Genomic DNA, 15,675 nt, shown 5'->3' with positions numbered 1-15,675 from the left:
CTTTAAACTTTGCCCAATCTTTTTCAACTTTTTTGTGTTGCTTGTAGCTCTCACCTGCACTCCCAAACAAACGAGGAGGCCCTCCTCCTCCTTCCCTTCCCATCGATCACCCCTTCCATGGCACTATACTATTTTCTTGAACCTCCCTATAGAAACTCCAACTTTTGCCTTCGACTGGTGGCCCAGCTAGGAGGAGCTATCGTCCTCTAGAATATTTATTTATTTTTTCACTTAAAGCTCCGTTCGGATATTAAGAATATATCAAATTATCTATTAATAATAATAAAATAATAGTTAATTAATAATTTATGAATATTAATGAATTAGTCTAAAAATATCTAACTTAGTTATGTTCCCATGTGTTTGGATATTAAGAATATCTCAAATTATCTATTAATAGTAATGAAATAATAGTTAATAAACTTGTGAATATTAATGAATTAGTCTGAAAAGATCTAAGAATAGTTATGTTCCTAAACACAACAGAGTGTTTGGATATTAAGAATATCTGAAATTATCTATTAATAGTAATGAAATAATAGTTAATAAACTTGTGAATATTAATGAATTAGTTTGAAAAGATCTAAGAATAGTTATGTTCCTAAACACAACCGAGTGTTTGGATATTAAGAATATCTCAAATTATCTATTAATAGTAATGAAATAAGAGTTAATAACTTGTGAATATTAATGAATTAGTCTGAAAATATCTAAGAATAGTTATGTTCACAAATACAACCGAGTGTTTGGATATTAAGAATATCTCAAATTATCTATTAATAATAATGAAATAATAGTTAATAACTTGTAAATATTAATAAATTAATCTAAAAAGATCTAAAAACAGTTATGTTCCCAAACACAACCGAGTCTTCTATTATTGCCTTGTAGATCTACTTCAATCTAATTGCCAATAAACTGACATCACTCCACTATACCACTAGTTGCGTGGCGGATAGATAGCCTCCCTAGTGCTCTGCTCCATCTCTTCCTCGTAGCCATCCTGCCAAACATGTGAGGTGTGTACGCACGATAATTCATAAATGGAACAAAGATTTTTTTTTAAAAAAAAAACATTGTATGAAAAAAATTGTAAGTGTTATTTCATTAAAAAAAAATACATGTTTCTCCCATAATGACTATTTTTTAAAAAATAAATCTATAAAATGATGTGACTTCAAGTAATCCGTACGATTTACTTTACGACATAACTAATGTTACAATATAACGTAGTACGTCAAACTATGTCAATTTATAAGTATGTTATTAATTTTTTTAAAATATTTCAAAAAACTGTCACTATAAGGTATGGTTTGGATGGTGAGATGAGATAAAATAATTTAAGATAAAAGTTAAAAGTTAAAAAAAATATTGATAGAATATTATTTTTTAATATTATTATTGTTTTGAAATTTGAAAAAAATAAATTATTTATTATATTTTGTGCAAGAATTTAAAAAAATTATAATAATAAAATAAGATAAGATAAAATTAAACACTTTCACTATCTAAATAGACCTTAAAAGGGTGCTGGTTGCTTATGTATGCCACCCCACATGATGCGCATCTCGCACATATTTGTTCTCCCATCTTTTTTGTTCATCATGTAATGGTTTTAAGTGACAACCAACATCTGCAATACTCAATTGAATTAGTTTGTAGGTTGGGCAAATTACTATATTTTATGGCTGTTTTGTATTAGGATTTTTTTTCCCCCTTCAAAAGAGCTTCATTCCATCAAACAATCTTACGAACTGAAATAAAGGTAAAAATAAAAAAGGATAATAGTTACAATATTAAAGGTAAGTCTTTTCTACTATAAAGATTTAGCAGCCAAGGAGGAATTGAGATAAGGGGTATGCTTCCATATAAATTATTGGAAGCTGTCCATTGCGCAATAGAATGCGTGCATCGATTTAAATCTTGATGTATTTTTTTTATTTCCCAGCTTCTAAAGGACTGCAATGTGTTTTTGATATCTTGAATAATTGGTTGTATGGTCCAATTTGTTGTAGTGTCTAGGTCTAGTTCCTTCACCACTTGTAGTGTCACTAAAGAATCTCCAACAATTGAGATTTTTTGGATTTGCCGTTCTTTTGCTTCCTTCACCCACTACACATGTTTTTTCTACTATCGATATAATATTTACATATTACCAACAAAAAATTATCCTAATAATTCAACAAGTTATGCTGAAATTAACTATGTACCATAAATCTCATCTGATGAAAAAAAAAAGTGTCTTATAATCAGATGAGATTTGTTAACATCTTGTTTCGTACACATTTGAGTCAAATTTCGATAACTCAGGTCTTCGAAAATGAACCATGCAAAAGGTAGAAAAGACTGCGACTTTGAAAGAGCGGCCTAGGGGCCGGGTAACCTCTGATGCCAAAGTTAATAAATATTATTGAAATGTAGTAAATAAGTAAGGGAGTCTAGAGATCAAAGAAATATTCTCGTACCTAGAACCTGTTATTTATACTATATGTTTGAGGAACAAATAATGCTTGCTCTCATGAAGTCTGTATTCCCCGTACTGTTCCTTGTGTTAGAGTTTCTAAATACGGCGTAACTTTACGACGGTGTCATTAATGTAGCGTGTTACCTAAGTGGTAGAGCCATTAATGCAGCGTAGTTCTCCGTCCTCCTTCCCTCAATCTATCTATCCTCTGGTCTGTTCATGTATTCTCTGTCAATAGATAAATGGCTCCCCATAAATCACACTTGTTGTGCGAGTGGGTACTTGAGGACTGGACACTATTCGAGAGGCCCTCAGATCGACAAGTCTCATCCCCTGCAACACCATCCCTCCTCCAAGTCGTGTTAAGATGAGTTTTCCCGTGGGTCGGTTTAGAGACTCTCTTCTTTAAGCTAGGCTTTTGATCTTACTTCTCTTTCATTCACAAGCCTTTTGGGCTTAGTGGGAGAAAATTCCCTTACAAGATTTATAACTTTTAAATTAATTTCTCCCCTTTAGAGGAAAATTGTGATATAATTTCTATCATAATTTCTTTTTTTAATTTGCATTATAGGTTTACGAATGGAAAATGATAAAGCTATCGAGGATGTGTACGGAAAATTGCTACCGAGTTGTATTTATTTTTCTTAATTGTTAAGAAAGAACTTTTTTTAATGAGTTTGTAATTTTTTTTTAAATATTAAAAGAATTTAAAAAATATTTGAAAAAAGAAAAGAAAAGCAAATTACAAACTATACAAATGCTCGATAGCCTTTTTCGATGGCATCATTTACAAAGACCATCCATTTACATTATTTAAACCTATCAATATTTGAAATTGTCGCCTTCAAACAGAGGGAAGTAATCATTATAATTTGATATTTTAAAAGGTGTAAACTGATCATTTTGATAGTTTAGAGTATAAAAAAAAAAAGAATAATTTTATATATAACTATGAAGTGTATAAATATTGCGTAATTGTTTTGAAAAAGAGTGAGGTCTATTATTAAAAAAATAATTATTTTTCATATGGATCCTATGTTTTATTTATTTTTTTTTCAAAATGATTATGCAGAATTTATATAATTTACGATTGTAAATATCTTTTCTAAAAAAAAAAATAGTAATAGTTTGAAATACAAAATGTTTTTTTTCTTCTTATTTTTATTGGAGTTTTGAAATTTATATCCCAATCAATTTACGTCCATTTGGATATAAAAACGATCTCATCTTATTATTATAATTTTTTTAAATTTTAAAATAATAATAATATTATAAAATAATATTCTATATAATTTTTAATTTACATCTAAATTTCTTTAATCTAATCTCACTGTTCAAACGGGCGGATTGTTGTTTTGAACGACCGGTGGTCCAGCCTCAACCTAACGCGGCTGTGACAGGAGCGATGGTGCCACAACTGTCAAAAAGCACTCCTTTCTTTTTCATCAGGACTTTTTCGTCAGGACAAAGTAAATAAATGGGAATTACGTAAACATCACCAAAATCTGAAAATGAGATTTGCAGTGACGATAGTCGAATCTCTTCAAAAAATATAGCAAAAAAACAGTGCGCACGGGGACGGAGGAAGGAAGTGAGGGTTTCACTCAGAGAGGAGAGAGAGAGATGGTTTGGGCAGTGAATCAACAGATTGCAAGAGGGAAGAGAACTCGGATATGGGGAGGAGCATTGCTGTGTTTGCTTTGTCTCATGTTGGCCACCCCCAAGATCCCTCGCTCTCCCAAGAACCATATCTTCGCTGACATGCGCAACTTTCTCGGTAATCAAACTCTTCACCTGACTATACGTATCTATGTGCATGTTATCTGCGTATTGTTTGATGTTCTGGCTAATTTGTTTGATTCTTTTTTTCTGGGTTTTGACAGGAGTGCCTAACACGTTGAATGTGATTACAAATTTCCCATTTTTGGTTGTGGGTGTTCTGGGTTTTGTTCTCTCACTCCAAGGAAATTTTTTTAACATCAGGTTGTGATCTTTTATTCGATCATTTTTATTGGTATATAACAGTAATATGTTCTTGGTGTTGAATCTTTGTGGGTTTTGTTTGAAAATGGATTTGGTGTAGTCTTCCAGGCGAGGTTTGGGGTTGGGCACTATTCTATGCTGGAATAGCAGGGGTGGCTTTTGGGTCTGCTTATTATCATATGAAGCCCGATGACAGTAGAGTGATGTGGGATACATTGCCGGTGAGCATTACAACACTATTCTAGAACTCTCAATTTCATCGTTTATTATTTTCAGTATCTTCATTTTTATTCTGAGAAATTGTTGGAAAGGAAAAGAGACTGATGTTGATTATTTATTACTTTTTATGCGAAAAAAAAGTCTTAGCTGAAGTCATCCTAACCGAATGGTGGGGAAGGTTGAAAATTGTTGTTCAATGCAGTTATATACAGCACATAGTCACAAAAATTTAACATGGATACTGTTCTTCGTTTTCCTTCATTGATTAACTTGGGGAGTCAATGGCACAAAATGGAAAAAGTAACTAAAATTAATAATAAGAGGACATATGCTTCTCAGGAATTCCTAGTTTTGCTGCACTTATTATTATTTTAATTTTAGTCATGTTAAAGTACATCATAATATGAAGATGATGATCCCCTGATCAAGCTTTATGCTTACTTTTTAAAAACTATATGCAGATGATGATCGCGTATTCCTCAGTTTACTCTAGTTTTATTGTGGAAAGAGTTGGTCTGAGGATTGGATTAAGTTCTCAATGTACCCTTCTTTTAGTTGCTTTTCTTAGCGCCGCTTATGGGAGGTGAGGTTTTAGTTTTAAATCTTCGAATGTACCCTCCAGTTTGATTACTTCCACCAACTTTATTTTGAATTATGCCAAAGTTCAATTCTGAATATGGTTTGCTAGTCGGTTGCAGAGCATATAATGATCTTCGGTTGTGCATGGCGTTCCAGTTGATTCCGTCAATAGCCATCCCGGGCATGACGTATGTGTTCCGATCCCAGTATACACACGCTAGATATTGGCTTTTTGCAGCAGGTATGCCATGTCCTGGATATTTTTCATTTTGGTTCTAATTTGTTAAAGATGGTTAGACATTAATTTCTTTTCGTGATTTTGCCTTGGGAAACTACTGCAACTGTCTGGGTTTTGGGCAACATAACTGAAGAGAAAAAGTTATATTAAAGCAGATATGCTTTAAAATGAAAATAAATAAATGGGGACTGTGAAATGATACTTGTGTAGAAATGGTACCCGCACACCTAGAAACGTTTTGAAAGCTACTTTTTTTTTTTTTTTTTTTTTATAATTAAGAATTTTATTCATGAAAGCTATTTGAGCATGATGTTTTTATTATGAAAATATCTATCTGCGTGGAACAAGGATATGGCGAATTTATTGCTAACTTTTTTTACGAGTAACGATCAATTTATTATACAATACGCTGAAGGTGCATTTCTAGTACAACGAGGATTGCAATTTTTTTACAAACTAATTGTCATTACATGTGAAGTTACACTCTTATTGGTAATACTTTTTTTTTTATAATTAATAAGAAACTTTATTCCCAAGAATAGACAAAGCCCAAGTACACAAGACGTATACAAAAGAAATACTTACATCTCTCTAGAAGCAAAAGAAAAGCTAATACAAATTCAGGAAGTTAACTTTTTTTACGAGTAACGATCAATTTATTATACAATACGCTGAAGGTGCATTTCTAGTACAACGAGGATTGCAATTATTTTACAAACTAATTGTCATTACATGTGAAGTTACACTCTTATTGGTAATACTTTTTTTTTATAATTAATAAGAAACTTTATTCCCAAGAATAGACAAAGCCCAAGTACACAGGACGTATACAAAAGAAATACTTACATCTCTCTAGAAGCAAAAGAAAAGCTAATACAAATTCAGGAAGTTAACATAGTTGTAATACTAGTCACACTCCTATTGGTAATACTAGTCAGACTCTCTTACATCGTTGTCATAACCTCTAAATATAAGATAATTCAACCCTAAAACCCTGGTAACTTTAGATCACATCTCTTATTTAAAGATAATCCTTACCATACACATTAGCTTGAATAAAAAAAGACACTTGAGTAACCTAGTTATATAAGCACAGAATATTGCTTCCTTAAGCTGCTACAGTGCATTAGACAGTACTCACAATATATCCATTTTTCTTATTCCAAGAAATTTGCATTCTATGGATTTTATGTTTCCTGTTAGTGATTTTTCTAGCTTTGAGGTTCAAGCAACAATTCGAGATCGGAGAACTGAATCAAGGTTTATGAAACTCCAAAGGGATCATTTTGAGTTAAAACTATTCCAAAGAGACTGCTTTTATTTTGTCCCAATGAGGGCTGCTAACTAGGCATCAGGTTGTGCGAGACATGTGCATCTGTGCATGTGAGGCTTGATCTAGGACAGACCCTTCATCACTCGTGCTGGGTTAAAACTTTCTATTTCCTTTTTATTTTTTCAGTCTAGAATTTATTAGTTTGCATAGAACTGTACAAATATTATCCTGTATTGGAGGGTAAATTCTTGCAAATTGAAATTCAGTGCTGAAAATTGAAGTGGTTCATGGAATTTTGAAAGTGAAAACCTAAATACTTGAAATTTACCTTCCGAAGTCTCTGGGAGCTAATTAAAAAAAAAAAGTGATTAGTCGGGGCCCCTGGGATTAGTCGGGACGCTGTTCCCGGACACCCGGTGCCAATAAAAAAAAGAAAAGTCTCTAGGAGCGCCAAAGCTTCAGTTTTCAATACCAATAACTGAAAAGGTGATTTTTTGTTCAGCATTTTTTGGGTTCTAGAGGATATTTCACCAGTTTCATTCATATCTGTAAAGAAAAAGAGAAAAAGTGAAAATCTTTCCTAGGAGTAATGGGCAGGTATATGCAGCTAGGAGTAATGGGCAGTTATATCAGCTATGATTAGGCAGGCTATATCTGTTTCTTGATTGTGGTGATTTAATTTAGTGAGAAGAATAATCCTTGGTAGTAATCTGACAGCTGTGCAGCAATATTGTGCTGGAACTATTTGTTTCTTTTTTGAAGTAATTTAAATCTCCATCTAGCTCATGTGTCGTGCTCTGGAAAAATTACACATGCTTACTGCAAAAGATTAGGAAATGATGTCACCTACAAGTTTGCATTTATTGATTTCTTTTGCTAGTTCGTGGAAGGGACTGGTACTGAAGATAGTTGCTTTTCAGAATTTTGAAAACATAGGTTCACTCCCCCCTTCTTTCTGTGCCAGGCATCTCTAGATATAAAACTGCTTTCGTCTGATTTGAATCTGAAAAATTCTTACTTTATGTTATTTCATTTTCTTCTCTCTTCTTTCCTTTTCCATTTAATAAAATTGTTTGTTTCCTGCAATTAGTTTGCCATTATATTGTTCGGGAGGAATTTCTGTAGTTTTGAAAACTGTGATGTTACTATCTTATAATACATTTGCAATGCCTTGCCTGTGGATGTCGGATAATTAAAATTCTGGAAACACTTTGGTACAGGAGCACATGTTCTAGCCAAATTTGAAGGTGTTGCTGACAAGAAAATATACTATGTAAATCGATACCTTATCAGTGGGCACTCCTTGGAGCATTTATGTTTAGCAATGGTTCCTGTTCTGCTCAGTGTGATGCTAATGTATAGAAGCATGAAAGTTCAAAGGTAATTAGTTTAGCTGTGTCTATATATATATATATATATTTAAAAAAAAAAGGAACAAATTTGGGATATTATCAGCATGATCAACTCTTATCATAACCTCTTATTCCAATTCCCTTTTGCTATGTTTTTTTTTTTTTTTTACTTATGACCACCAGCGCAATTTTGGGCAAGATATAAAGATAAAAAAAGTGCTACTTTGATATCTTGTTCTGATCTTCTCACCATTTTGATTCTAGATTGTTATTTTGTAGGTAGATTCTAGATTGTTACTTGCAGCTTAGACGAAGTCTGGGGATCTTTCTTGTTCTGACGTATTAGTGGGATATCTAACAGATTAGGTGATCATAAAGAGCGTCCAGGAAGAGAGTAGGAACAACCAATGAAGGCACGCATGATGAATTAGCTAGTGGATGACTGATATTTTACAGAGGATTTTAGTTTATTCGAGGTAATAAGTGATTTCTACTATCTTCAACTTTTGCCCAGAAAATCAGTGCCGAGGGAGAGTCACATTTTTCTTTCTCCCCTATTATTGTCCAGAACTACGAATTTTTTTTTTCAATCAAAACATAATCAGTGCTGGTTCCATTATTTTCCATTCAACAGAGATTTCCATCCCAGGTCAATGCCTACGCACTTGGTACCAGATGGCATAAGATCTACCATTTTGTTCGAGTAAATATTGAAAGAATTTGAGGACTTTTTTCCCCTTTTCTAATCTGCATGAAATGCACTCCCCTCGTGGTTCACAACACGATTTTGATCGCTAGCATGTATAATTTTGAAAATATTATCGAGGTGTGCTTCATTTTGAAGCTGGACCTTGGTGATCGATAATCAGATTATTAACGTCATTTTCACCATTGCCTTGTGACAGTGTAGGATTTAGGAAGTAATGATTGACAGCTTTTCTGCTCGGTTCCACTGTAAGTGGAACTCTCTACTTTCCATTTTACAGTCGCAGCACATGGAGGGGGATCTACTGGTGTCATGAGAAGTAAAATTATTTCCTTTTTATATTAACGCTTTTCTTATGAGAATGACTATGGTTTTCAGACTCTAATGTGGTGTGTTATGATTGGTTTCAGGTTAAGGAGACATGAAGGTGGTCAGAGAAGATCCAACTTTCAACGTTTTGCAAGCTTTTCGAGTTTGTTTGCCATGATATGTTGTACTTATTCTACTTTTGTCTGCCAATAATATTGAATCCAATTTTCCAAGCATCCAATGCAATGATGGGAATTGCTGGCTAACAGTTTAATACATGTTTGGCACACGGGGTGCTTACATAACATACACATGCTTTCACATGCATTTTTGTAGTTCTCTTGTACAATCCCATTTTGCCCTTGTATCTACATAATTTTCTAATACCCAGATCATGATATGTTCTAGTACCCAGATCAAAAGTTTTAAAAAGAAAACAAAAGCTGCAATGTGTTTGCATGTGGCTACAGGAAGATGCCTTTTAAATTATCTTTTGATTTATGATTTGCACTATAATTCCTAATCAGATATAACTCTAAGCTGTTCTCTAGAGCATTCATTTACTTCATCATCTCTGTAATTAATTGCCCACATTTACTATGATGTTCTCCAACATGTGTGACTTGTATTCACTGTGGTTTTGTTGCGATCTTAGTTGCAATCTTAGATCCTAGAACTGAGGTTTTAGGTGAGTTCCCTTGTGGAAGTCGGGGTCGAAGAGGTAATTGTGGATGGAATGCAACCAAGTAAATGGTCAGCAGCGACCCATTTGGCTAATATTGGGTGCAACAAAGTTTTCACTTCTATGGACTTTTTGTGCACTCCACGAGATTGTGTCTCTCAGTATCTTCATGATGTCATTGACCATGGGTGAGATCTTCCAATCCGCCATAATATGGTCATGCATGTTTTGCCATGATTACATCTAAAGAGTCACCTTCAAGGATTATCTGCTTCATCTCCAGCTTCTTTGCTTCATTTAATGCTAATAATATCCTCAAGCAGAAGTCTTTCATCGTCATTGCAGATAGCTGCTAACATGCAGATAGCCTCCCTTTGATCCTTGTGTGGTTTTCATTGTGTTGATCCATGCCCTCATATTGGGTTTTTCTTGGTTGTGAACCACCTTGTTCCTCAGTATCCAGGTCATATCCATAGTGATCACTGCAAATAAAGAGAGATTGTTAAACTCGTCAGAGTTGATCCCAAGCTAAGAGATGGGGTTTATAATGATCATAATCCACTCCACAATCTGTTTGTTTGCAGAGAAAATGTGGAAACGGACATTCCAAGACCAAGAGGTTTTGTAGCCAACATGTATCAACAGAGATTGAAAACTCGAGTGGCTGCCAATACGGTTGCCAAGGACTTCAACACACAGGCTGCCATTACAGTTACCTCAGCAAAATAGGACTCTCATGCCCAAAAAAGGAATAATACAGAGAAAGAAAAGGACCTGCATGGAAAGCATTTTGCCTTGTGCCTTTCCATTTTTGGAGGATCATGATAAAAAGGAACCATCTTACTTAATTACACTCCAGTCTTGCAATCTCAAAGTAAGAGTACTTTAAAATCAAAATAGTCTACTGCTGCATCATTGAGGCTACTGCCTCTTCTGATTAGCATTCAGTCATTTATTTCAAACAGTCATTACAAAGTTGGATCCATCAATAATACTTATGTGATTCTTCACAATGTTCTTGCATATATATTTTTTCATTCTATTTAATTTTATTTATCTAAATACTCATTTATAATTGAATGTTGATATCCACCGTACTATCTCTCTCTTTGAATTTTATGTAAAATTATTTGATAAAAAAATTATAAAAAAATTATTTTTTTAAATCCTGTTTTTTTTTTCATCATCTTTTAAAAAGTAATAATAGATATAGTTTTAATGTGTGTAAGTTTTACGTACTCTTTTTGAAAAAAAGTTAAATTCACCATTTAAAAAAAATGATATTTTTATATAAATCTTAAATTTATCAACCTTTTTAAAAATGAATCCGTAAGATTTATACATCTAAAACTGTAAATATTAGTTTTAGAACAATATTTTTAATGTGGAACTGTGTTACCTTGTGATCAGGTAATCTTTGAAGGTCTGTCCTTGTGAGTGTCGGTAGTTCTCAAGTACTAAACCCATCTTTCCACTTCAGCTTTGTCTTTTGTTCTTTCTTTTCTTTTTTTAAAGCTGTCTTTTGGTTAGTTCGAATAATCATATCTTTAAGTTTGCCTTTTTATCTATATTTTCTTAATCAATTGTTTTAGATTATTTGTCCCAATCCTAAAGTTTAAATTCTAAAATTAAACAATTTATAAAAAAAAATCAATTATTTTTTCTAACAAAAAAATGATAGAAAGGAGACAAATACAATGAGATGTTATTTTGTTTTCTATTTGAATATAACCATAATCAATATTTTAAGATGGATAATTATTAGATGATGTTTAAAATATGAATAAATCGTATTCTTAACCTATCCCAAAATATTATATAATTAACAACAAGTGATTATTTAAAAAATTTTGATCATAGATTATCAAATAATAATGAATAAATATAACTTAATTTATATTTTTATATGAGAAGTACTACTGTCACATATAGATTTTATAAAAATAAATTTATAAATTGACATAACTTTATAAGATATATTAGATCTATTTTTATTATAAAATAATTTTACAATTTAACGTATCACATAAAAATACGCCAGTTTTTAAAATCACTTTAAATTATGAAAAAAACACTTATGATTGAAGAAGCACTTTTCTAGTTAAGATGTATCTTTTATAAATAAATTAATTAAAAAAAAAAAAAAACCTCGAAAGCAACATAATTAAAATAAAAAGGTGGTTAATTGACTTTGGAGTCAAGTTAATGCAAACCCCAATCACAAAGTAGATGAGATTTAACTCTCAAGTCTTGTCGGTGGGATTTCTCTCTCTTGCCTTCCCTCTGTATGACCTTTGACCATACCAAAATCCGGACTCTATTTATTAATAAATTATTTTATAATTCTAATAATAAAATAATAAATTATTTCCATTTACTATGTTTTTGGTTCAAATCAATTTATAATATTTAGACAAATATCCAAATCCCATCTCATCCCTTTCATATTTGAGATCTAATAATTTGTCAAAACTAAAATATAATTTGTTCAATATTTAAAACTTAGATTCGAGAGACGTCCTCCAATATTTTAGTTTCATATAATAAAGTATTTTTAAGTCTCTATTACCTACATTATTTAATCCAAAAATATCATAATTAATTTAGTGTATATAATCTTTCTCGGAGAATTATACCTTAAATTATTATTTTTTTAATTGAACAATTGGTTACCAAAGTTGAAACTTATCTCATCGTTAAGATTTAATTGTTAGATTAACGACCATATGATATGATCTTTAAAGAGGAGGCGATTTACAGAAAAATTATAGATTAGAAATAGTGTGATAATCATATTGCAAAAGGGAGTTGTACCTTCATAGCATTATCATCCAATTAGAATATGATAGGATACACGAAGACAGTTTAATTTTAAAAGTTTACGACGAGAATATAGATACATAAAATGAGTTTGAATATCTATCAAGTATTCTAAGCCCTATAATTTGAAAATAAATTTTAGATAATTTAAATATTTACATGAAAAGAATGGTAATTGAAGAAAATAAGAAGAAATTATCCTTAAAGATAAAGTTATATGCTAAAATGGTGTAAACTCTAGTACTAAAATACATATTAAATTTATATCCTTTTATAAATTATTAAAAAAAATAGAGAATCTTATACAAATGACTGGCAAACTTTATAAAAATGGGGAAAAAAAAGAAAAGAAAAAGACAGGCCCCACAAATTTCTGAAGAATTTCACTCAATCACATGTTAAGCACCGCAGACAAAAAAAGCTCAAAAACTACGTGTAAGATGTACAGTTCACATCGCATAATTAATAAATAAATAATTATATAAATAAAATGTTAAAATCTTTGCATTTAAGAGAGAGAGAGAGAGAGAGAGAGACGGTAAAAAGAAAAAGAAGAACAGTCAGTTTCGTAAGAAGAAAAATCTCAGAAACTACGAGTGAGAGAGAGAGAGAGAGATTATTCCTTTCCTGATCTTTCTAGTTTGCACGATTCGGTGAGATTTCTACCAAAGCAAGCAAGCATTAATCTTTCTGAATTCGCTCTTTCGATCCATCTCTCTCTTTGTTTATTTGTTTTGAATAAATTCTTTATCTTCTATATCTGCAGAAATCCAAAGATGACAGACAGAGTCTACCCTTCTTCCAAGCCCACCAGCATTAACGGCACCGCCACCGCCGGTGTTAATAACACGACAACCCCAGCCGCCCCTGTCAAGCCTCAACTCCGGCAACCTTACCGACATCCACCCCAGTACCACAACCACCGACGCCGACGCAGCCGACGTGGCCTTTGCTGCTGCTGCTGCTTCTGGTCGCTCCTTGTATTCCTCGTGGTGACTCTTCTCGTTTCCATCGCCGGTGTCGCACTCTACGTCATCTACCACCCCCAGCGGCCCCAGTTCTCGGTCACATCCCTCCGCATTTCCAAGCTCAACCTCACCACCACCGCAGACTCTTCCTCGCACGTTTCTTCCCTCCTCAACCTCACTCTCTTCTCCAAGAACCCGAACTCCCAAATCACCTTCTTCTACGACCCCTTCGTCCTTTCTTGCTTATCTTCACACTCAGTCCAAATCGCCAACGGCTCTATCCCGGCGTTCGTCAGCGACAAGAAGAACGAGACGACTTTTCGAACAATCCTGGCGGCGTCGAGAGATCTGGACACGGATTCCGTGACGGCTCTGAGGTCGGATCTGAAGAGGAAGAATGGCGTCCCCATGAAGATTCAGATGGACACCGAAGTGAAGGTGAAGCTGGGAGGTATGAAGAGCAACAAGGTGGGTATAAGGGTTACTTGTCAGGGTATCAATGGGGTTGCACCGAAATCCAAGTCCCCGTCGGTGGCTTCTGTTTCTGCATCCAAATGCAAGGTCGATCTACGGATCAAGATCTGGAAGTGGACTTTTTAAGTAATTATCACTAAATTTTCTTTTTTTATTTCTTTTTTTGGGTTTGCTTTGCTCTTTATATTTCTTTTTTTTTTATGGGGTTTTTGAGAAGTTTCAAAGATGAAGATTGGTCTGAGAATTTGAGGTTGATAGAAGATTATAAAAGGGATTAAGATTAGAGTTCTTTTGGTAAAGTTTTCTTTTTTAATTTTTTGGGAAGTTTGATGCTGTAAGCAATTCTGGAATTCAATGGTTATCAACTCCACGATGATTTCAATTCTTCTTGGAGCACTCTGACTCGTAGTTTTCATTTTGAAAAATATTTTATCTCTTTATTATAATTCTATCAAATTTATTATATAAAATATAATAAATAATTTAATTTTTTTATATTTTAAAATAATAATAATATTAAAAAATAATATTTTAATAATATTTTATTTAATTTTTAATTTTCATCTAAAATCATCACATCTCATCTGACTTTCTAAACATACTAAATTGATAGATTAGGGCAAATTTGAGATACAAGATAAAACATAAAATTTTCATTTCATCTCATTATTACGTCTTTTTTAAATCTCTATATAAAATATAATAAATAATTTAATTTTTTTCAAATTTTAATACACAATTTTTAAATTTTAAAATAAAATATAAAATTCTCATTTCACTCTCCAAATCTATCCATATGCATTTATCTTCTCATTTTCATTTTGTGTATGTTTTTGTCTGAATTGGGTTAATTTTGTCATGTGCAAGGGAAGAAAGCAACCGACAGGGAAAACATGACAAGAAATTTTGAAGGAACATTATGTGCAAAGATCTGAAAAAATAAAAAATAAAAATAAAAAAGGTGTGTGCCACAAGATGCGTGAGGCTGTCTTTAGGAGGCCTTTTTTCTTTAATTTGTTGTTTTTTGTTTTAACTTTTAATAGGAACCACAAGAAAAACAAAAGGAAGAGGAAAAGCAAACAAACAATAACAAAAGTGACCACCAATGTGCTAGTTCGATTGGTATGAATTGATATGTTAAGATGATAGGAGTTTGGAAGGATATAAGTTTTATGATAGTAAAACTTGATATTTGAATTATGAGATGAGTTTTAGATTGATTGGATATTTTGAGAGTGTCGTGATGACGAGATCACCCTTAAGACAATAGTTATAACTTAAATCGGATATTTTATAGTGTGAATAAATTTCTATAATCACAGTTAAAAAAAATTATTACATTGGTCATCTCGACCTCTTGAAAAAATAATAATAATAATAATAATAATAATAAAATTAAAAAAATTGGTTGTTGGAGAAAAGCACATGATGATCCAGTTATAAGTTGAAAACCACTGCAAAAGTACTGAAATCAATGAGTCCTGATGGGGAATGTGAAAGTTTTCGAGTGTCAAAAGTCAACTCTTGATTGCATCGCAATTTCCCACATGTAGTAAGTTCCAAATCCTTTCGTCTCTACAAGGTTTGATGTTTTCCTGTAATTTAGAG

At 32.6% G+C, this 15,675-nt stretch overlaps 2 protein-coding genes across 4 annotated transcripts; both read left to right on the top strand.

Annotated features, from left to right (window-relative positions):
* The first annotated feature begins 3,948 nt into the window (after nucleotides 1–3,948).
* Nucleotides 3,949–9,601, top strand: LOC109021511. 3 transcript variants are annotated; one of them, XM_035690598.1, is made up of 9 exons: nucleotides 3,949–4,241; nucleotides 4,348–4,447; nucleotides 4,548–4,668; nucleotides 5,128–5,249; nucleotides 5,365–5,486; nucleotides 7,977–8,136; nucleotides 8,470–8,584; nucleotides 9,019–9,133; nucleotides 9,225–9,601. In XM_035690598.1, exons 1-7 carry the CDS (start codon nucleotides 4,088–4,090, stop codon nucleotides 8,504–8,506), a joined length of 816 nt encoding a protein of 271 aa, XP_035546491.1. In that variant the 5' UTR covers nucleotides 3,949–4,087; the 3' UTR covers nucleotides 8,507–8,584; nucleotides 9,019–9,133; nucleotides 9,225–9,601. The 3 variants fall into 3 exon arrangements, with proteins under 3 accessions (XP_035546491.1, XP_035546490.1, XP_035546492.1); XM_035690597.1 differs by having other exon boundaries at nucleotides 9,014–9,133; XM_035690599.1 differs by lacking the exons at nucleotides 9,019–9,133; nucleotides 9,225–9,601 and having other exon boundaries at nucleotides 8,388–8,475.
* A 3,544-nt stretch (nucleotides 9,602–13,145) lies between these two features.
* LOC109021512 (NDR1/HIN1-like protein 13) lies at nucleotides 13,146–14,451 on the top strand. The gene is made up of 2 exons (XM_019004157.2): nucleotides 13,146–13,278; nucleotides 13,392–14,451. The coding sequence occupies exon 2, from the start codon at nucleotides 13,402–13,404 to the stop codon at nucleotides 14,191–14,193; it is 792 nt and encodes a 263-aa protein (XP_018859702.2). The 5' UTR covers nucleotides 13,146–13,278; nucleotides 13,392–13,401; the 3' UTR covers nucleotides 14,194–14,451.
* Nucleotides 14,452–15,675: the final 1,224 nt, after the last annotated feature.

The sequence above is a fragment of the Juglans regia genome, chromosome 6, assembly GCF_001411555.2.
Source record: "Juglans regia cultivar Chandler chromosome 6, Walnut 2.0, whole genome shotgun sequence".
In the NCBI taxonomy this organism is placed as follows: Eukaryota; Viridiplantae; Streptophyta; class Magnoliopsida; order Fagales; family Juglandaceae; genus Juglans; species Juglans regia.
This window is presented reverse-complemented; position numbering and strand designations above follow the sequence as displayed.